This window comes from Fukomys damarensis, unplaced genomic scaffold (assembly GCF_012274545.1).
Source record: "Fukomys damarensis isolate Sample0158 unplaced genomic scaffold, DMR_v1.0_HiC HiC_scaffold_16, whole genome shotgun sequence".
NCBI classification, from domain to species: domain Eukaryota; kingdom Metazoa; phylum Chordata; class Mammalia; order Rodentia; family Bathyergidae; genus Fukomys; species Fukomys damarensis.
In genome coordinates this window covers 30,141,814-30,165,825 of record NW_022900928.1, presented here as the reverse complement: position 1 = coordinate 30,165,825, position 24,012 = coordinate 30,141,814, and the positions used below count along the sequence as shown (strand labels likewise).

At 35.3% G+C, this 24,012-nt stretch overlaps 1 protein-coding gene across 2 annotated transcripts in view; it reads right to left on the bottom strand.

Moving 5' to 3' along the window:
• The window catches only part of Acer3 (alkaline ceramidase 3), a 123,785-nt gene that overhangs the window by 53,042 nt on the left and 46,731 nt on the right, over positions 1-24,012 (bottom strand). Inside the window, exons 3-4 of one of the 2 annotated variants that reach the window (XM_010614359.3) lie at positions 11,499-11,551; positions 3,942-3,994 (exon numbers count right to left, since the gene is read on the bottom strand). In XM_010614359.3, the coding sequence (XP_010612661.1) occupies positions 3,942-3,994; positions 11,499-11,551 (106 nt within the window). The remainder of the gene's footprint in view (positions 1-3,941; positions 3,995-11,498; positions 11,552-24,012) is intronic. The other variant, XM_033764232.1, reaches the window with a different exon arrangement.

Sequence of the window (24,012 nt, the reverse complement as noted above, 5' to 3'; positions counted from 1 at the left end):
CCATTTTCATAGTAGCACAGTTTATAATAGCTAAAACTTGGAAACAGCCCAATTGCCCATCAACTGGAGACTAGATAAAAAAAAATATTTTTAAAAAATAAAATGAAGTACTACTCAGCCATAAAGAATGAGAAATTAGACTCCTAAGTGAAATAAATAAGTCACACATGTGTAAATACCGAATAGTTTCCCTGGTGTGAATAATCTGCAATAATACAGAAGATCCTAATAAGATTACTGACATTTAGAAATGGGAAGAAAGGAGCTAAAGGTGTAGGGAAGGTGGGATGGGTAGGGGAAGGGTAATAAGGGAAAAGAAAAAAATGTGAGAGAATGAAAAGATGAAAATAAAGTGTTTGTAGATGGGGAGGGGAGGAGGGGGTGAAGGGAGGGCAGGGGTAAGGGGAAAAAATGAGAATCAAGACTTGTCATGTAGAGGTACAAGATCCCAACAATGAATGTAACTGTACTGTATCCCTAAAATGTACCAATAAACTCAATTAAAGCTGAAAAAAAAAAGAATGAGAAATTAGAGACATTTATAGCTAAATGGATGCACTTTGAGGAGATATTCATTTTTTTTTGGTACTGAATATCATACTTGGGACCTTCTGCTTGTGAGACAGGTGGCAGAACCACTGAACTAAATCCACAGCCTTATGTGATATTCTCAAGTGACATAAATAGGACACACATGTGCAAATACTGAATAGTTTCTCTGGTTTGAGAAACTGAAAGTGTAAATAAGGACTAAAAGGTATAATAGATTATGTGAAATAGGAAGAAAAGGGGCAAAGGGGAAGGGGAAATGGGAAGGGTAAGGGAAAGGAAACAAGGGAATGGAATTAACAGGAGAAAATGAAAAAATGGAAAGAAAGAAAGTCTTTGTAACTAGGGTGGGCTGGAGGGGTTGAAGGGAGGGCAGTGGAATAGTGGAAAATATAAGAACCAAGATAGATGAGGTAAAGTCACAAATTTCTAATGATGAATGTCATTATATTGTATACCTAAAATGTACCAATAAAATTAATTTTAGAAAAACCTTAATTTATATTTTCTTCGGAGGCAGTCAGGGTCTTAAAAACTGCTTTTAATAAAAACAGTTACTGTTCACTTAGGCCTACAGATGCCCAATGGGTAACTAAGAGTTGCATACAGCTGGCATTTTTGCCTTTATTATGTATTTGGATCAAATTTTTGCTCAGGTCTGCATATAAGCATATTATTTAGGGAATGTCTGTCTACAAAATGGCAATATGAGGTATTTTTATAACATATCTCATCTGCTTTCAAGATTGAGGACATCAAAGGAAGAGATTTATAAGGACATTCAACTATCAGTGGGTGCCCAAAGTCTCTAGTCATTACCCTAAACCTATGGTCACCTTGAATTCCAGCAAAACCTTGGCAAAACTGAGACTTCTCCAAGCGAACCAGTCATCTCATGGATACTGGTGCACCGTCTCCAGTGATAAGCACGTCTGTGGAGCCATCTTGCAAAACCAAAACTGACACAATGATCAATCAGCCAAACCTACCCCACCCAACAACCCCACAAAAGCTGGTCCCTTCCCTTTGTTGTCAGGCCAGTCTGATCTCCATCACAATTGTACCTCCTTCAACTCCTTAGGGCAATGTCCCTTCTTCATTTTCTCTTATTTTCCAACTCTAACTAACAAATCAACTTGCATCTCTTACTGATGCATCCTAAAATTCCTTTCTGGCATAGTAAGTAAAGAACTTGTCCAGGCTGAGTCAAGATCCCCAATTCCTCTTCACGGAGATCTCCTTGGACCTCATCCAATGACACTATGATCTCCATTTTTAAAAATGAAAAAAAAAATTAAGTGACTTATCAGGGTCACGCAGTATCAGAATTAGACACTGAACTAAATATCTTTACTTTCTAAGTAAAACCCTACTGTTCCCTAAGAGTTTGCTGACATCTTTATTTGAGATATGACAGAAAAATATGGTGAATGCTTAAATTAAAAAATTTATTACAGTAAAAGACACATTGCCATTAATTCCCCTCAAAATATTCCCCATTGTTTTGAACACACTTATTCCATTATTCTTGCCACTTTCTGCAGTGGTTCTGGAAGTCCTCTCTCATGCCTCTAGTAGTGCTGTCATGGTTGCCTTGATGTCCTGAAAACTTCTACCTTTCATAGTCATTCTGATTTTGGGGAAGACTCAGAATTCGTATGGTATGATATCTGATGAATAAGGTGGATTACAGCACCACAATTTTTTTATAAGCCTGCCTTTCTCCTGGATGGTGCTTAGCAGCAGCATTTGTCATATTTTTTTATCACACCTTTTAAAGATACTCATGAAAGATGACTTCCATATTCTCTCTCTCTCTTTTTTTTTTTGCTACTGGGGAATCTAACTCAGGTCCTTGAGCTTGTGAGGCAGGCGGCAGAACCACTGAGCTAAATCCCCAGCTCTACTTCCATATACTTTACATATTTAACATTTAGAGAGACTGAATGCTGCATGGTGATCACTTTTAAATATTCCCAGGATTTAGGTGGAGCCCAAATTGTATACCTTAATTCAGAAAACTAAAGAGAGGAAGGTAACCTTCTTCATTGTTAGAAGGCATAGTTAATAATTGCATGTTGTTATTTGAATATGCACTAAGGAAGGCTCCTACTCCCACACTTCCATCACATTCTCCTTGCCAATAAAAAGTTTTTCCAACCTCTGCCAGAGAGAGATTCTGACTGTTGTAGTTTTCTCAATCATGGTATATTTCCAGGGATATTTTAGTGTCCTTTAGAGACTGTGTACCTGATAGTGGCCTGGATAGTATGCTTCTTAATTGAGTTTTGTTTACATGCTTACAAAAGTTACTAAATCTCTCTGTGCTTCACTTTATTGTTTATAAAATGAGGACAAACCCATTTATCTTGCACAATTGTTGGAGATTAGGGATACTAAGGTCTGGATCTAAAATGTTTCCCAAAGTCTTATATATTCAAATATGGGGCTTTTGGAAGGTGGTAGTTTCATATAGGTTATAATAATCAGTGGATTAGTCCACTGATGAGTTCAAATCTGACTGTGCTGTTCAGAAGTGGGGTCTAGTCAGAAGAAGTGGATCACTGGGGGTGTGACCTGAAAGGGTGTAGTTTTCCTCAACTCCTGCCTTCTCTTTCTGGTTCTTGGCTGCCATGGGTTGAGCAGCTTTCCTCTCCCATGTCATTTCTGTCTTGGAGCCAGATGATCATAGATTGAATCCTTTGAAATGTAAGTGAAAACAAACCTCTCCTTTAAGTTTCAGATGTCAAGTATTTTGTTTGAGCAAGGGGAAAGTGACATAAAGTATGGTATACTGTCTAGCACTTATTAGTGTTCTTATCTTAATCACTTATTTTTCAGGACTGATTAGTTTCCTCTGATAAATTAATGATACTAAAATATGATCAGAAAGGCAATTTTGGATTGGTAATTGTTTGTAAGCTTTTCATTGTTCTCCTTTATGCTTGTGAACAGTCAATCAAAATTAGAATATTTTTGGAAGCATTTATTATGCTTCAGAATAAAGAGAATTGAATAGACACAAATATCTATTTAACATAACTGTGAAGCAGAGATAAGATTAAAATGACATAATCATTATACAATAGAAGTTCATTTAACTTTGAGTTAAGATTCTTATTTCATGATAAAATCTTTAAATTTGTATATATTCTTTACTTAAGTAAAGGCAAGCTGTACAATTTTAATCAAACTAGGATCCTACCTAAATTGGTCACAGGGTTTTGCAATCACCAAAGTTAACATACATTATAATTTCTCAGAAATGTTCTTCATTCATATAAAATTTATAAGCTTCATTATTGCAATCTCTTGTAATATAACTAGGTTACATTTGTTAATTTCCTATGAAGTATATAGGAATTTAAAATGTATCAAATGTTAATACTTACATGCAGTACACAAATATGCAACAGCTGTAAATCATTGGGAGTTCATCCAATAGCTATATGAAAGAAAGACACAATAGACTTGAACATCATGAAGCTGCAATTATAATAAAAATAAAAATAAAATATCAGAATGATTAAGATCATCATCTCTTGGGTTTGGTATGTAGCTCTGGTAGTGCATACGCTTAGCATGTTAAAGCCCTTGGGCTCTATCCCTAGTCCCACCGCCCCCCCCCCCAAAAAAAGATTAGTCATCTCTTGTTTTTCTTCCCCCAACCTTTTGTATTTGGTTACCAGGGATTGAACTCAGGACCTTGCACTTGCCAGGCAGGTGTAATGCCACTAAATTACATACCCAGCCCCTCTTGTTTTTCTTATATATTTACCATCATTTAATTTACTCCCTGAGTACGTATAGTCTGTTGTCTTTGAATAGATTATCCATCTAGCTATCCCAATATACACATCTAAGTAGCACACCCAACTCACTATTCACATAAGACAGCCATATGTAGTTCACATCACTGACTATGATACTATACTTCTAGGAAAGAATGAAGTCCCATAACTACATGTCTCTAGGTCTTAGCAGTATTCTTTTACTTTGCTTTTCTTCCTGTAACACCTTAAGTAGGTAAAATATCCATTAACATAAATAAAAGATGTATTAAAGGCCAGAGAAATAATTTTATTAATTCAATTAAGCATATGTTTAAAAAAAGTAATATTTTTATTATTAGCAGAATAGTAGTAATTATGGCTATTATTTATTAAACTGCATTCTGGACATTAAGGTAGGTGTCATAGATTGGTTATTTCTAGTCTTTTTTTTTTTGAGACAGGGTCTTGCTATGTAGTTCAGGTTGGCTTTGAACTCACTAGTTAGCCCAGGGAAACCTGAAACTCATGGATGTCCTCCTGCCTCAGCCTCCCAAGTGCTGGGATTACAAGTGTGTATTACCATTACTGGCCTATTATTTCTAATCTTTAAATTGATCTTATTGAGTGTATTTATCACTACATATATAATTAATTTTTTACTAATATGTCTACTGTGCACCAGGCAATGTGTTAAGGAGCTAAAGATACAATGATAAAAAAGATACAGTAACTGTCCTCAAGGAATTCACAGGTTAAAAAGGTAAAGAACTGGAAAACATGTGATTAGATTGAGTAATGATTCCAACAAAAGGAGTATAGAGAAACCAGAAAAAAATGGCTGGAAATGAAAAAGTGGAAAATGGCATTCTAGGAAATAAGAAGAGAGTTTATGCAAAGTAAATGATGTATGCGGGTAAATTATTAGAATAGTGAAAATAGTAGCATTTGTGTAAGATCATATGGTTAAATGCTTTAGATATTATATCACTTAAATTCATAACTCTAAGATATTTTTATTTCAAAATGAACAGTGAGGTTTAGTTAATTTAAGTAGCTTGTCTATGATCAAAAAGTAATAAGTTGCAGAGTCAGATTTTGAACTATGTTATATTACCTTCAAAGCCTTTTACTTGAATCAACTTTGGATGTTAAAAAAAATGCTGGAGCTAAATCTACCACTAGTCTTATAATATGCAGCATTTACCTAAGTATTGGAACAGAATCTACTGGCTTTACTTAAATACCTTTTGTATTTTTGTCTTCTTTATTTCAGTTTTCATTGTTAGCAAATATTATTATAGCTATCCAGCATTTCCACAATTTACTGAAATACCTAAAGGGCCCATATTTGTAGACCTTCTACTATCCATATATAAAGGTAATCAAAATATACAGTAAAATTTAAATTAAAAAAATATTACAGTAAAAGACACATTGCCATTAGTCTTCCTCAAAATACTCCCCCTCACTTTCAACACACTTATCTAATCATTCTTGATACTTTCTGAAGCAGTCATGGAAGTCATCTTTCATGAGTATTTTCATAAGGTGTGATTAATAATATGGCAAATGTTGCAAATGCCATCCAAAGGAAAGTAGACTTTGTAAAAATTTGTAAAAACATTATGGCTAAACATTGTGGTATTCGCATCTACCTTATTCACTGTATCTGGCCCCGTGTAGATTCTGGCTCCTCCTCAAAATCAATATGACCATGAAAGGCAAATGTTCTGAATCAATTTGGGACATCGAGATAGCCATGGCAATGTAACTAAAGAAAAAGCACTTCTAAAACTGCCTCAGAAAGTGTCAAGAATGATGGAATAAGTGTGTCTGAGGTAAGTGAGAGGGATTCTGAGAGGGATTAATGGCACTGTCTTTAACTTCAATGGCAAAAATTAAACAGTATTTTTTATCACACCTTATATTTAGAGGGTAGTATATAAAAAGATCTAGGTTCCCTGTAATATAGTCTATGAAAGGCACTTGAAATAACTATCAATCTTTTAGTCATTCAGTAAATACATGTTAAGCACTTCTATATGCCTAACACTGCCATGTGCTGGAAAGAAAATAGTCCTTGTTTCTCATGGTTATTTGTAATCTAGCAGGAGGAAAGACATCATGGGGTATGTGGAGAGGGTAAAGATGTATGGGAAAGGTGTTGAAAAGAGGAATTAACACGTGTTATATACATATACCAACTTCCCACACTATGCACTGCACACATCTACTAATAAACTAATAAAAATAAAGTTAAAAAAGTTAACTGTACAAGTAAGTATTTAACTGTAATAATGGTAAGTGCTATGAAGGATAAGTACAAAGTACCATAATTATAAAATAATGATGTTAACTTAGAAATCCTTCACTGGAAACCTTCATTGGAAGAGTGACACAAAATGATACCTGAAAAAGACACTGATGGAATTAAGGTAAACAGGAATTAGGGGGAAGATGAGATGCTTAAGCATGAACAAGATGCTGTGATGGAAAATGAATTTGAATAACTGAAAAAAAAACAACCCAATGTCTCTGAAGCTTAATTAGTAAGGAAGAGAAGGTATAAAAAAGAAGCTGGGACAATATGCAGCAAACACTTTCCTAAGCAAAAAGGTACTTTTTTTTTTTTTTTTTTGGGTACTGGGGACTGAACTCAGGACCTTGAGCTTGTGAGGCAGGCGGCAGAACCACTGAGCTAAATCCCTGGCCAACACACTCTTAATTTTATATTAAAAGAATGGTATGGTAGCAGGATACAAAATTAACACATCAATAGCATTCTTGTACACTAACAATGAATCCATTAAAAAAGAAATTAGGAAAACAACCCCAATTACATTATCTTAAAACAAATCCTATTTAACCTAACGAAGGAAGTAAAAGCCTTCTATAATGAAAATGATAGTATTCTGAAAAAAGAGATCAAAGAGGACATTAGAAAATGGAAAGACAACCTCAGTTCTTGGATTAATAGAACCAAAATTATATATAGTCAAAATGATCATATTACCAAAAAAATGATATATAGACTCAATGCACTGCCAACTAAAATACCAACAGCGTTCTTCATAGAATTACAAAAAAAAATTTTAAATTTATATGGAACCCAGAAGGCACCAAGAATAACAAATGTCATCCTCAGCAACAAGAGCAAAGCAAGAAGCGTTACAACCCCAGATTTCAAGTTACACTATAAAGCTACCATGATAAACAGTAGGGTGCTGGCACAAAAACAGACATGTAGACATGTGGATCACTAGAACAGAAAATGTAGTAGAGAATGAAGAAAACAACCCCAGGCACATTCAGCCATCTGATATTTAACAAAGGGGTCAAAAATATATACTGGAAGGAAAAAAAAAGCACCTCTTTACCAAATGGTGCTGGGAAACTGGCTATCTATATACACAAGATTGAATCTAGACCCATATTTCCCTCCCTATCCTATATTAAAATCAAATAAATATGAATCAGGGCCGGGGATTTAGCTCAGCGGTTCGATGGCCTGTCTTGCAAGCGCAAGGACCCGAGTTCAATCCCTGGTACCAAAAAAAAAAAAAAAAAAAAAAAAGAATCAAAAAGACCTGAACACTGAAACAGAAACAAAATAAAATCTGCTGGAAGATAAAATAGGTGTAACTCTTGAAGGCATAGGTATAGGCAAAGACTAACTGAACAGAATCCCAATTGCGTGAGACATGACACTAAGAATCAACACATATGATCATATTAGGTTAAAAAGCTTCAGCACAGAAAAAGAAACCAACAGGGTACAGAGACAACTTACAGAATGGGAAAGAGTAGAGACAAAAGGGAAGCAAAAGTGATCAAGATTCAATATGTATATGTATCAATTTCCAATGGTAAGTGAATTTATTATGTACTGTAACCATATACTAAAATATAAAAAAGGGGGTAAGAATAGCATGATATGCCACTGAAAAAGTTTAAGCAAGGGGATGGTGATATGTATTAAAATACAGTTCTATTCAATTTTGTCACCAATAGATGAAGGCATAATTGCCACTGAAAAGTGTTATGATTTAGATCTACAATGTCCCCCAAAGGCCTTATGTGTTCAGATATGGGGCTTTTGTAAGTGATAGGATCATGGGGGTGCTATAGTAGAGTTCAGAAGCTGAGTGTGCTTTTAGGATGGGCCTGGTCAAAAGGAAGAGTCACAGAGGCCATGACCTGGAAGGCCTCCCTTCCTGACTCTTCCCTTTGCTCTCTGCTTCCTGAGTGCTTATGTGAGCAACTTTCCTCTGCAGCAGGCCATTCCACCACATTACTTCTGCCTTGGAACCAGGTGACCATGGACAGTAAGAGTGAGCCAAAATAAACCCCTCCTCCGTTAAGTTGTGGATCTTGGGTTTTGTCCCAGGTACAACTTTAAAAGATAGTCTATTACAGATCCAAGGAGATATATCAGGGTCCATCAGGGAGCACAAAGAGCACAAGGAAAAGGGGGAGAGAGAGAATCTTATGAATTTCCACAGGAAAGGCAAGATAAGAGAGGGTAAACATGATTAGGATTGACTAGTTTGGCTAATTTCAGCAGCCTCAGGGTACAGAGGCTGTCTCTAGTGATCAAGTGATTAGGGCACAGGCATCAGACTTCTGGAGTGTTAGAACCAAATCCAAGAAGTGGTTTGGAATATCAGTTCTGGTTTAGTTAGTTTGTATTTAAAAGGCACTGTCTTGGTATGGTAAACTGTTAGTAATCTCTAAAAACTGAGCAGTCAAAGGAGGGGCAGTCTTTCCCTAGTCCGCAAGGCATCAAGTGCTAGATCATTAAAAATGCAGAAAATATAGTTAATATACAATGTCAGATCAGGTATGTGCAGAGTGTTTGAAGGAGGAAGGAGTAGATATGTGAGGACTATCTAAGGGGTTACTGCGAGAGTTCAGGCTAGAGAAGTCGCTGCTTGTATAAAGGTAGCATAAGAGAATAGATGTAAGTAAAGTTGGAGAAATATTTAGGAAATAAAATAGAGATTGTTGTGATTTTCACACAAAGGCAAGGTAGATAAAACTACAAAAAATGACTCAAGTTTTTTTGACTAAACATTCAGTGGGCACAGTATAGTTTCCTGAGACAAAAAAACTGGTAAGAACAATTTTCAGCAGTTTGAGTTTGAGATATCTGAGAGACAAGTAGAAATGTCAATCAGGTTATCAGAAGTAAAAATCTGCAGCTCTGAACTAATGTACAGATTTTGGCAGCTTATTTGTTAAAGGACTAAACTGAACTACTTATTTGTGAAAAGGGTATTCATTTTAATATCTGGGTGGTAGAAATATAAAAGTCTTATTAAAAACTATAACTAACAAAATTATGACTAGTAAAAAAGCAGAGGTGGTATATATATTTAAAGATAATTCCAGAGAAGGTAGGGGTCAGGTCACAAAACTTGTAATTCAGTTTATGAGCTTGACCTATGGATAGTATTAAAAGGTTTTAAAAAATTTGTAGTGAGGTAGGGTAGAAAAGATAAAAATAGGCAGGAAGGAGACATAGGAGTTCACAGTTTAAAAATTGTACTTTTGAGAAGACTACAAATTTTGGACACAGAGTTACCCAAAATTACCCATGTCTGTACTCCTGAAACTTATTTATGCTTTTTTTTTTCTTCCAGGCCCATCATATCCAAAATCCCTTAGAGATATTCTAAGGCTATAAATTATCTTATAATTGACAAGTAAAGGGTATAAACCTGACATCAAGAAAAACAGAGTCAAATGTTTCAAAGAAACAATGTAGATCACCCATTTTAAAAAATACCACAGACTGGGGCCTGCCTGTGCTTTTGTAAAAGGGCCAACCTTTTACAAGTAAAGTGAGCCATTATTTACTTGTGCGTCAGCCATCACTTTTCTCTTGTAGCAAACCAAGCCAAAACTTCCTATAGATTCACAAAGTCCACAAATTTCCATTGCCCAAAATGTATAATAATATTCACCTCCAGACTATAATGCACCTCTCTCTTGAGGGCTAGCCCTCTATTTTCTTTGAGAATTTTTATAAATTCTGCCTAACAGAGCTCTTCATGTCTCCTGCTGACACATTCTGAAAATTCTTTTTCTCTGATGGATGTCAGCAAACCCACAACCTGCCCTGCAGATGGGTTGAGTCAAAGTTCTCCATCTCTCTTGGGGGGACTTCCTTAGATCTTGTTTAGTGAAAGTTCCATGTTGTCTGGGGAGAGTGGGGACTGTATTTCATACATCTCATCCTCAACACTTCTGTAAGAACTACCAACATTGCTCAAAGAATGAAAAAAATTAGGCTTTTTTTTTTTTGAGGAGGGTTTTGCTAAATTGCCTCAAATTTGTAATCCTCCTGCCTCAGACTCCAGAGTAGCTGGGATTACAGATGTGAGCGTGTGTGTGTGTGTGTGTGTGTGTGTGTGTGTGTGTGTGTGTGTGTGTGTGTGTGTGTGTGTGTGCATGCATGTGTGCATATGCGTGTGTGTGGTGCTGGGGATGGATCACAAGTCCTGCACGATGAGCTATGTCACTGCAGCTCAATGGCAGAGTGTGCATGAGACCTTGGCTTCAATCCTTAGTACCTCAAAAAAGGAAAAGGTTTTAATTTCACCCATTTCTTTTTACCTTTTTTCATTTGTTGCTATTAGAAAATCTTAAATTACATATATTCCTCAGATTTTATTTCTACTGTACAGTGACGTTCTAAAAGTTTCTAAGTTATTGAGGATAACCCAAAAGGTCAAACATTAAGGATTGGACACATAATCTCTTTATAGCCATGGCAGGAACTAAAAATCCTTTCAGACTTCTAAAACTTTTCCATCTAAAGAGATGGAACCCCTGAAATGTATGCCATACAGACATGAAAGAATACAGGCATCTAAGAATAAGAATGTATTGTTTTGATGAACTGATTATGTCATCTTAAGATGTCTCCAATGTGATTCATATACAGTGTTGTTCTAAAATTGTATATGCTAGAATAGAGTTCATAAAAAAGCTGTACTGCTTGTTTCTAAAAAACAGACAATTCATCTTGCTTCTGTGGATCTTTTTACTTGAAATTAAAAAAAAAAAAAAGAAAAACTCCAGAAATTAAAAATCTCCTTTTATATTTTTCTTAAATCAGAAGTGCCTCTGATTTAGATAAACAAGCATTAAGGGAATCTTGTTATTACTAACCTGCATTTCATATTTCAGAGTCATGTGGAAGCACCAGGATCCCATTCCTACCACTGAAATTAAAACAAATTAAAAAAACCAATTAGCATGAAATTATTTGGGGATAGTCACAGACCTAAGATGACAATAGGACATTTCAAAGCACCTAGTTTTAAGGGAAACAAAGTTTATAAACTATTGTAGCCAGATACAGGTGACTCTGAGTAAGTTCTACAATTGAAATTTTGGTATAGAAGAAAATAAGTACAATATAAGTTTTCTGAAGTTTCTTCTACTAAGTGATATACTAGCTTAACAATACTGTCATTTTTATAAAATATATTACTGAATAGTCATGTTAAGCTTTATTGTGCATACCTAATTAGCTACTCTCTATCACTCCCTTGCATTTCTGATCTAAAAACTGAGCTATATGCCAAGAGGCAGTCACTTATGTTTGTTCGCAAGTCTGACACTGTTTTGAGTTATCAGAAATACTACAAAATGAAAGCCATCATTTGTATAAGAACTTTTAAAAATACTTAGAGCAGACTCTACAAAACTGAGCTGTTAAACAAAATTGCTGTTGGATTAGGTGTGGATATCTGTCAGATTAGAAAAATAGTAAAGATTGAAAAAAATTTTGTATTAATTCCTGAAGTTCTTCCCAAATACCTCCAATTTAAATTGCTTTTACTTTAGTCCTTTTAAAAAAGTTTGAATTTTAATTCAACAAAGACAAAGTAGAACTAAAATTAGGGTTTCATATTGAAAGGTCATACCCTGTATCAAATAATCATTAAAATTATATAATGTTTAAACAAAAATTAAAAATACACTGTTTTCCTTAATTCTATGCCTCAACTTAAAAAAATTAACTGGCTAAACATCAGCCTCTATAACAACTAGAGATAGGACTTCACCTCTGATTAAGCTCAACTGAGTATTTACTGCGCATCTTCAGTGAGATGCTGAGGTACAAAGATAAGATCCAGTCATTTGCCTTAAAGAAGAACATGGTCTAATGGAGGTGAGAGGAAAACACAGAAGATGCCAGAACACAGAGCAAGGACACAGTATGTGTGAAGGATATTAGAAAAAGCAAGAATGATATGAGGTCACCTGAGAAAAATTTCAAACTATTAGTCATTCTTGCTTTTTTTTTCTAAATCACTATGTATATTATTATTAATTATTTTGGGGAAATTGTTACTGCATTAATTTCACTAGAGAAATCATTAAGTGGAATGACTGGTATTTTATTTTAAAAAGGGAAATTATAGCTAGGTGTGGTAGCACATGCCTATGATCCCAGCACTTGGGAGGCTGAAGCAAGAGGATCACCATGAGTTTGAGGCCAGCCTGGGCTACATGGTGAGTTCAAGGCCAGCTTGAACTATATAGCTAACCAAATACAAACAAAATACACCAAACCACTACCACAACAAAAAACCTCCCACCTAAAAAAACCCTGTGGGGATTAGAATGTGCAAAGGTGGATAAATTACTTAATGGCAAAGAAGAAAACCCTGTTATTTAAAGTCATTCAAAATACTATAAAATAAAAAAAAAATGCAGTGAGATGACAACTCATCTTGAAAAGAGAATGGCTACTTCATCATGCCTCATGCAAGTGTTGTTTTTATTTAAAACCTTTCAAAATGTTTCTGTTATTTTCGAATTATATAGCATTAAAAGTCTGATTCTTTTGTAGTATTTCCTGTGCAGTCTGGGTTTTGTTCATGAAGGCTTTGCCTACCTCCATGTCCTCAAGAGTTCTCCCTATTCTCTTTTCTAGCAGATTTAGTGTTTCCATTTTAATATTTAGACATTTGACCCATTTTGATTTTAATTTAGTGAACTGTTTTAGTTTTCGGCATGTAGACAGCCAGTTTTTTCAGCACCACTTATTAAAGAGCTGTCCCTCCTCCAGTGAACATGTTTGGCCCCTTTGTCAAAGATAAGGTAGCTGAGTGTGTTTGTGGTTGTTTCCGTATCTTCTAGTTTGTTCCATTGCTTCTCAGGTCAGTACCATGCTGTTTGGGTTCTCATCCTACTAAAAAGCTTTTGCAAAAGAGATAACCAACAGAGTGAAGAGACAGCTTGCAAAGTGGGAAAAAATTTTGTCCCTCAGGCAAAAGACTAATATCCAGGACACACAAAGAATTGAAAAAAATTAGACTCCCCCACCAAATTTAAAGACCCAATCCAAACGTGGGCATCTCAGATGAGAATACTCATTTCTCAGATGAAGAAGTACAAATGGCAAATAAATATATGAAAGAATGTTCAATATTACTGGTCATTTGAGAGATGCAAATCAAATCAACACTGTGATTCCATCTCACTTTAGAAAGAATGGCTAATATCAAGAAATTAACCCATGGGCGCACCAGAAGTCTGGCTGAGCAAGGTGCGCCACACCAAAGACCAGTAGCAAACTATAGGACATTAAAAAGGCATGCAAGCTGCCTGAACCAGTGTGTAGAGCACCTCCTTGGCCACGCTTCTTGCGCCTTCTAGTTCCCTAACAACCGATGACTCTCTGGGCTCAGCCAATCTCTGTATGCCACCCGTATCTTCTCTGTCCATCTCCTCCCCCATGCAAATTAGATCCATGCTATATATCCTGTAACGCGACACAATAAAGCGGACGTGATTCTCCAAAATCCTCCCCGGAGTTGGTCTTGTCTCCACACTTCACCCTCTCTCCACAGGTCTCAAAATCTGACACCAAAAACTACATCAACCAACAACGAATACTGGTGAGGTTGTGGTGAAAAAGGAACCCTTTTCCACTGTGGAAATCAGTATGGAGATTCCTCAAAAAACAAGGATTTGGCCAGGGATTTAGCTCAGTGGTGTTGCCGCCTGCGTCACAAATGTAAGGTCCTCAGTTCGATGCCCAGTATTGCAAACAAACAAACAAACAAACAAACAAACAAAAAACAACAAAAAAACTAGGATGAAAGATCCCATTTGACCCAGCTATTCCCCTTCTGGGTATCTTCCCAAAAGAATTAAAAACATCTATGGTGGATTAACTAATGGTCAACTTGGAATGCCCAGATGAGCTGAATCAGTGTGGTCTGGGCATGGAAAACCTACTTGAAGATTGTTGCCAATAGCATAAAAAGAGAACTGGAGGGAAAGATAGGTGGCCGATGATTTTTCTAGGAGCAGCTTGCTCTGGCTGTTTTCTTTATGGGAACGTGGCTGTTCTCTTGAGGAGCTTGAGTCCTTACTGTCCCTAGGAATGTCTGCTGTTCTCATTAAGGGACCGCTGATCTTCACCATGTCATTTCCTGGCTCCATAGTTGATCCCTCAGCCTGGTGGTACAAATTTGTCACCACAGCGATGCAGGTTTTCTGGCTAGATTCTTTGGGTCTCTAGTGTGTGGTAAGATCTCTTGCACTCCTCTGCATTTGACTTTTTGGGTGACTATTATAAAATAATCCTACAAATTATGTGTCCTGTAGTAAATTTATTCTCTTGTAAATGCTGGCTGCAACAGCATCACACCACAGCAATATATTCATAACCATGTTTATAACGAGTTTTTTTTTCTCATTGAGTTTATTGGTACATTTTAGGTATACAGTACAGTTACATTCATCATTGGGATCTTGTACCTTTACATGACAGGTCTTGGTTCTTATTTTTTTTTCCCCTTCACCCCTTCCTCCCTTCCCTATTTACAAATACTTTATTTCCATTTTTTCATTTTTTTCTTTTCCCTTATTACCTTTTCCCTACCCTTCCCATTTCCCTTACACCTTTAGCCATTTTCTTCATATTCCATATTGTCAATTATACTATTAGGATCTTATGTACCATCATAGTTTTTCACACCAGAGAAACTATTCAGTATTTATACATTTGTAGCTTATGTATTTCACTTAGGAGTATATCCTCAATATGTAACCATTTTCCTATGAAAGACTCTAATTTCTCATCTATGGCTGAGTAGTATTCCATTTTATAGAAAAAACACATCTTCTTTATCCAGTCTCCAACTAATGGGCAAATGGGCTATTTCCAAGTGACACAGTTTATAATAGCTAAATCTTGGGAACAATCCAAATGCTCATTAACTGATGGATAAAAAGGTGTGTTTTTTCTATGCAATGGAGTACTACTCAGCTATAAAGAAGCATACACTTGAGACATTTATAGCTAAATGGATGCACTTTGAAGGTATACTCTTAAGTGAAATAAATCAGACTCACATGTAAATATTGCACTGTCTCTCTGGTATAAGAAACTGAAAGTGGGGCTAGGGATTTAGCTCAGTGGTTCTGCTGCCTGCCTTGCAAGTGCAAGGACCCGAATTTGATCTCCAATACAAAAAAAGAAAGAAAAAATAAACTGAAAGTGTAAATAGGGACTAAAATTCATAATAGACAATGCAAGATAAAAAAAACTGTTCAAAAGGAAGGGGGAACTGGAGTGGGAGGGGGAAAAGAAGGAAGAAAAAAGAAAAAATGAGAAAAGGAAAAAATGGAAATGGGGCTTTTGTAAATAAGGAGGGGAAGGGGGGTTGAAGGAAGGGGGGAGGAGAATGGGAAAAAAAGGAATCAAGATACATAATGTATAGGTACAAATTTCCTATGATGAATATCATCATTATGTATTCTAAATTGTACCAATACATTTTTTTAAAAGTCTGATTTTTTCAAAGATCTCTAGACTTTATCTCTTTTCAACAATTTGGGGAATACTCAAAATAATATTATGTTAAAAAATCTATTCTGGTGGCTACTCTGAGGTTTCAAATTCTTCTGAGGGTAGGACAGCTTGGTTCACCCCTTTATTTTATTTCTCTTTGTTTGAAAAATAATTCTTGCAAGTACATTTATGTATATACGTTTAGGTAGCAAAGAGATACAATAGAACAGCATCTCCTTTCTTCATATAAAATTTTGTACCTTTAAAATAGATTATTAATTTTGGTTAAATTTTACCAACTTTACTGAGATATTTTACATGGTATAAAATAATGTATACAATTTAACTGTTTAGTACATTGAGAGTACTATTAATATTTCAATCTAATTTGAGAACATTTTTACTACACTGGAGAACCCACCCCCATTATCTGTCATTCCTCATTGTTTCTGAAACTCTCCAGCTGACAATCATTAGAGCACATCATAGTTTTCTCGTGGATATAATTACAGTCAGGTAACACAACATTTTAAAAGGCTCACAGTGTCAGTGTTTATCCTCAGGGTGTCATTTTCTGTACAATATTGTAATGTGTCTGGACAGCATTTGAGTTAATTACATCTTAGAGAAATGAGCATAATGCTTCCTGAACTCTGTTTATGATTACTTGTGAAATGTAGACATAAGGCTCAGTTTTCTCAATCTGGTTCAGATTAGAGAACTGATTTCAGGCATCTTAGTTTATTTCTTGCCATTTCCCTCTGTTGGTTTTTCTTCCTGCTCTTGTTTCTTTTGCTACTGATTTTCTACATCCTGGGCACAAAACCATTATCATCCTTGACTAGTATGTTTCCTCCTCCTCCTCCTCCTCTATGAACTTTCATATTCATTCATCAAATCTTAGATTCTATCTTTATAATCTCTGCCTCTATTTTTATTTTCTTCACTAATTGAGACCTTGTTTTGTTCTTGCTTGACTTAAAAACCTCATGGTGATGTGAGACACCTAAGTGAAAATTCTATTCTTTTGGACACCCAGCCACCACCCCATACAACTTCATCAAATTCTGAAATTTCTCTTCTTTGCTTTCAAGGGCAGGTGCAATGCAGAGAAAATCTTTAGTGACAGACTTTGTTTCTAATCTTTGTTCTACCACTTACCGTGTGACTTTGACTAATTTCTTAACCTTTCTGAATACTGCTTTCTTTATATACGAAAAAGAACTAATGACTTTTATTAGGGCTTTTGTAATATTTGAAAAGTTTGGAAATAAAGTGTAGAAAATACCATGCCTATCTCTAGTATTATTAGGTGTAAAATTTAAAAGCACTGTATATACCCTTTTATGAACTTAAGAATCTAACAATGTTATCTGGCTTTTGATGTGCTCCTAAAATACAGATTCAATAATCCACTGAATCAGGAGTATCTGGACTGGCCTAGCATTCATTAAAGCTGTGTAAGTGAAGACAGTTTGTACCAAAAGCTAGGAACTACTAGCCTAGCCAAACATTTCTTGGATTTCTTGTTTGGTAGACTTAACTAGAAAGGAACTAGAAAAGAATCTGATTTAGAAGGTTATATTGAAAAAAGTGAAATATTCAGGGGTAGAAGGACAAGATGTATCCAACTTTAAAATGGTTCAGAAAAAGTTTTACATATAAATATATACTATCAAAATGTTAAAAATTAGTGAATCTGAGTACAATATACACAGAAGTTCATTATACCAATCTTCCAGTATAGAGAGGATAAGTATTTCAGGCAGAAAGGATAAGCAAAGGCAAAGCAGACTAAATTTCACAGTGTGAGACCAGAGACCAAAAGCAGTCAGGTGTTACTGAACTGTAGGTTTCAATGGAAGAAATGAGTGGAGGCAGATTCTCAAGTTCCACATACCCTTTACAAGTCATTCATTCTTTTCCATTGAAAATTACATCATGAGGGTTAAGAAAAATCACCCTTTGGGATGCAGGAAGAAAAGTTATCTTCTTTTCATTTATATTTTGCTTTTTAATCTCATTTTTCTAAAATTCTATTTTATGGGTTTTAAAATATAGTACATTAGCACCATAGTAAGTATACAATTTATAAGCAAACATATACAGGGATTGATTAAAATTTTTTTAAATCAAAGTTGGGAGACTACTTAGACATGTCTCTGCCTCGTAACAAGAGTGATATACTTCTCTAATACAAAACTGATGCCAATCCCTGTATATATGTGTGTACTTTCTCAGTAACTGTGTTTTATCAAAATAGGCAAATCTAAAGAGACAGGAAGTAGGTTAATGGGACAGGAGGGGGGAAAAACCTATCTTTAAAAATCAAGTCACAAAAGAAAAAAAAATTCCACCAAAGTTAGCAACATCTGTAGGATTTATTTTAGAAAAGATTTTAATTGATGAACCTTAAGTTGTAATGATGTACATTTCAAAATACCAGAAAGAAAGGACTTTGGACATTTTTACCACAAAAATGATAAATGTTTGAGAAGACATATATATTTAACCTGATTAAAACTTTACAGAAGGAGGGGCTGGGATTTAGCTTAGTGGCTCTGCTGCCTGCCTTGCAAGCACAAGGTCCCAAGTTTGATCCCCGGTACCAAAAACAAAAAACAAAAACTTTACAGAAGGTTATCATGCATTGAAACACTGCATGTTGCCCCATGAATGTGCACAATTTTATGTATCAATTAAAAGATTTAATTAGCTAAGTATGAAGCATACACCGTAGTTTCAGCTACTCAGTAGGCTGAGGCAGGAGTATCATTTCCACCCAGGAATTTGAGGACCTGCTATGATGCCAAGGAATCAACAAATTAATGTTTTTAAAGTTGCAATTTAAAGCTGCGCATAAAATTGTTTTGACATGATAAGAGGTACTTTAAAAACTATTCCTCCAGTGAATAAACTTTAACAAGTCAAGGCTGATCCAAAACATAGGGGAGGATAATTTCATAGTAAGTATATGAATCAAAAGAAAACAATTCAAAAGTCAGAAGTGCAAATATAAGGCACATAGACTCAAACATATTCCCGTCAGAAGGGGAGAAAAATGAAGGCAAGATACGATTTTAGATTTTTTTCTCATTGAGTTTATTGGTACATTTTAGGTATAAAGTACAGTTACATTCATTATTGGGATCTTGTACCTTTACATGACAGGTCTTGGTTCTCATTTTTTCCCCTTGTCCCCACCCTCCCTTTACCCTCTCTTCCCCTCCCCATTTACACTTTATTTCCATTTTTTCATTTTCTCATATGTTTTTTCTTTTCCCTTATTACTTTTCCCCCACCCTTCCCACTTTCCCTACACCTTTAGCCCTTTTCTTCCTATTTCACATTGTCAATTATCTCATTAAGATCCTATGTCCTATTATAGCTTTTCAAACCAGAGAAACTATACGGTATTTACACATGTGTGACTTATGTATTTCACTTAGGAGTATATCCTCAATATTTATCCACTTTCCTATGAATGAATCTAATTTCTCATTCTTTATGGCTGAGTAGTATTCCATTTTATAGAAAAGCCACATCTTCTTTATCCAGTCTCCAAGTGATGGGCAAATGGGCTGTTTCCAAGTTTTAGCTATTACAAACTGTGCCGCTATAAACATGGGTGTGCATACATCACTATGATATGATTCTAATTCTTTTGGAAAGATACCCAGCACAGGGATGGCTGGGTCATATGGAACCTCCAGTCCAAGCTCTTTGAGGTATCTCCATATTGATTTCCATAGTGGTTGCACCCATCTGCACTCCCACCAACAGTGGAGAAGGGTTCCTTTCTCCTCACAACCAAGCTAACATTTTTTATTGGTTGATTTCTTGATAGCAGCCATTCTTTGTGGGGTGAGGTGGAATCTCAGTGTTCTTTTCATCTGCATCTCTCGAATGATGAGTGATGTGGAACATTTTTTTTATATATTTGGTTGCTGCTTTTACTTCTTTGTCTGAGAAATGTCTGTTCATTTCAGATGCCCATTTTTGAATTGGGTCTTTATATTTGGGGGGCTGATTGTTTTGAGTTCTTTATATATTCTAGATAATAGTCCCTTGTCTAAGGAGCAGCTGGTAAAAAAATTTTCCCACATTGTAGGTTGTCTCTTAGTTCTGTTGATGGTTTCTTTTGCAGTGCAGAAGCTTTTAAAGAAGATGAGATCCCAGTTGTTGATTCTTTCTGCTAGTTCCCTTGCTACTGAGGATTTGTTCATAAAGTCTTTTCTTATACCAATGTCTTCCAGAGTTCTGCCTAACTTATCTTCCAGCAAGTATAGTGTTTCTGTTTTAATATTTAGATCTTTAATCCACTAGTGCATGTTGAAAGATAAGGGTCTAGTTTTAATCTTTGGCAGGTTGAAATCCAGTTTTTCCAACACCATTTATTAAAGAGATTATCTTGCCTCCAGTGAGGATGGTTGGGTACTTTGTCATATATGAGGTAGCTGAGTACATCTGGAGCTGTTTTTGTATCTTCTAGATTTTAGATTTTTGTTATTAAATTCAGGAAAGAAAAGGGAATATTCAAGATTACTGTTCTTTCAACTGAACTTATTTATTTATTTTTTTTTTGTAATTATAGCAAAAGTATCAAGAGAAAATCTCCAATTCAGCTTTGGGACTTTTCTTTCTTTTTAAATTCTAAACTGCAATGGTGGTATAAGAAATTTAAATAAATTCTCCAACCACAGTGTTCTTCAAAACCTGACTACCCCCCCAAATCACCTGATGTTCTGAGATCAAAGGGCCTGATGGTTCAAGTCCATGTTCTTGAATTGATTGCACAATGGAATATCCTAAAATTACTTCATATGCCTGAGCCTAATTTTTTCACCTGTAATATGTAAAATAATGTTTTCAAATATTTCAGTTCTATGAGACTACAATTATGACTATCATGTATTCTTTATGGAAACTGCCATCAGGTATTTATAGGTGGAATTTAAAGTGCATATTTAATCTAAATAAATTTGTAGTTAGTCTAAGATAATTCTTTGGTTGTATGAGAACACTGGTGATTCCCAGTTCTGTCAGTGATCTGTACTGCTACCACATGAGAACAATGCTTTCCTTCTTTTCTTCCCTGAGGCAGCTTGCCTCCACCTAGCAAGGGCCTATTAGGCCCTTGTGTTCTAGGATGTCACCATCTACATAGTTTCTCAAAGTAGAAACCTGAAAGCCAAATTTGAAAATCTTTCCTTTCAACACTCACAATTAATGTCTGAATGAGTCACAGACAGTACCTCCAAAATATATGAGTCATTCACTTCTCTCCGTCTCCATGAATGCCATCCTAGTTTTAAACCATGAGCACGTCTCACTTAGGGTATGGGTATTGCAACAGCTTCTATTAGATCTCAATTTGTACTCTTTCTATCCATCAGACTATTCTCCACACAGCAGCCAGGGTTGCCTTTTGAAGTATAAAGAAAACAGATCCGTAGTCATTTGTATGTGTGAAGCTGAGGCAGGACTGCTTGAGCCTAGCATTTTGAAGCCTGTCTGGGATAGAAGGGGGATAAAGGCGGGGAGGGAGAGGGAGAGGGAGAGGGAGAGAGGGACGGACATGTCATTCTCTTATCTAAGACACTCTACTGGCTTTCCATTGCTACTCTTTACCCTGGCTCAGAGTCAGACCTTGTGTGATGCTGCCCGGGTTGAATCTTTCCATTCTCATATTTTTCCACTTTCTGACCTGATTACTAAGTCATAAGAGGGGAAAATCAGAAAGTGCACACTGTGTTACATATGGTTTATTAAACACTCTGCTACAGACATGCACTGTATTCAGTGAACACAGAAAAATGTGGTCTAATCCTAGCGGGAGAGGAATCTGGCAGATTCAACTGAAAGAAGCAGGGATGTCTGGAGAATGTAGGTCAGTTTAACAAACCAGTGTTTACTACTGATATACAACAACTTATCAAGAGGTATATATTTGTTTGAAAAATTATCCAAATGACCATAAAACAACAGTGAATAAGTTGTTACTTAAGCCAAAGGAACAAATGTCCAATGTGTGAAAACAAAATAATACGTATTGGTTCTTAATTTGTAAAAATTAGAAACCCTCAAGATAATTAAAAAAGAATTAAAACTTTTTTTTTTTTGACAGGGTCTCCCTATGTACTTTAGCCTGGCCTCAAACTCACTGTGATCCTCCTGCATGATTAGTCTTCTGAGTCAGGCTTGTGCTACCATGTTCAGCCCTAAACTTTTTTCTTTTCTTCATCTTGCAGGCCAACTGATTAGTTCAGTCATAAGGAGACTGAAATGTTTGACTAATATCAGGGTGACATATTAGCCAATATTTTGTCATGATGTTTCATTTGCTTTGCTTGATGCATCAAAGTTAATATAAAATTTGCATATCAGAAATTAATTATATAGGATATTCCAAAACACAGTATCAGGAACAAATTCCCCAATATGGCCGTTATCTAAAGTGAAGAGTGATGCAAACACAATAGTAATGGAATTGGAATAAGGAAGTCGAGGTACCAAAAGCATTTTCTAATTAGATACTCACATTCACAATACTTTACTATAGTTTTGAGATTCCTTTTTTCCCATAGCTTCACCAGCATTTGTTATTATTTTATTTCTTGATGATAGCCGTTCTTTCTAGAGTTAGGTAAAATTTCAGTGTTCTTTTAATTTACATTTCTCTAATGACTGAAGATGTTGAACATTTTTTATGTATTGATTTGTCATTTGTATTTATTCTGAGAGGTGTCCATTTTACTTGCCCAGTTTTTGAGTCTTTTATTTTGGGGGGGTGGTCTAATATTTTTTACTTCTTTATATAATCTAAATGTTAGTCCTGTATCTGAGGAATAGTTGGCAAAAATTTCTTTCCATTTTGTAAGTTGTGTCTTCATTCTCTTGATTGCTTCTTCTGCTACATAGAAGCTTTATTTTTAATGAAATACGTTTCCTTTGGTTGGTTTTATTTTAAATAATATAGTTTTAAATTATTTAGATCTAGGTTCATCCTGTCTCCACCATTTACTAGTTATGTGATCTTGGGCAAATTAATTCCCCTCTTATATAATACTACTTTTTTAAACTTTGTTAAAAAGTTCTACACATGTTGTGGTGAGTTATAATGAAATAATATAAATTAATGCACTTGTCACACAGCCTGGTATATAAAAATGCTTTATAAGTAATTACTATTGTCTCTTCAAATTCCAGAATGTTAACAGTAAATTTTATGGCCTCATAAAAATTAATGAGAGACAGCATCATTATCCAATATCACATGAAACCTGGAAAATTCTGAGTTCTAATGTTATATAATGAACACTAAGGTAGAATTTAGCTTTAAATAATTTGATTTTAGTTTTCAATTTATTCTCAGTTTTATTCTGGAACAAGGACTATTAAAGTCATTTGAATTCTCTATCATCTTTTCTCTATGTATAAACAGAAATAATTTTGCTGATTTAAAAATTGTTTTCTGAAAACAAATATTAGGTTCTTATTCCTTCAAGTTAATGATAGCAATTTTTACCAGGAGACCCACTAGAAAAATAATCAGTGAAGACAATTTCAATTCTACTGATCTAAGTATCTCTCCCTTTCATTAAATGTGTGTGTATATCTATATCTATATTTATATATCTATATCTATATATATGAAAAATAAAGAAAAAGCGTAAGATATCAAACAAAGGGAAGATGAATACGGTGGCACACACCTACAGTTCCAGCTACTTGGTGGCTGAAATAAACGATCACTTGACAGCATGAGTTCAAGACCAGCCTGGGCAACATAGTGAGATACTGTCTCAAGAAATGAAGAAGGAAGGACGAGAAAGACAGAGAGAGAGAGAGAGAGAGAGAGAGAGA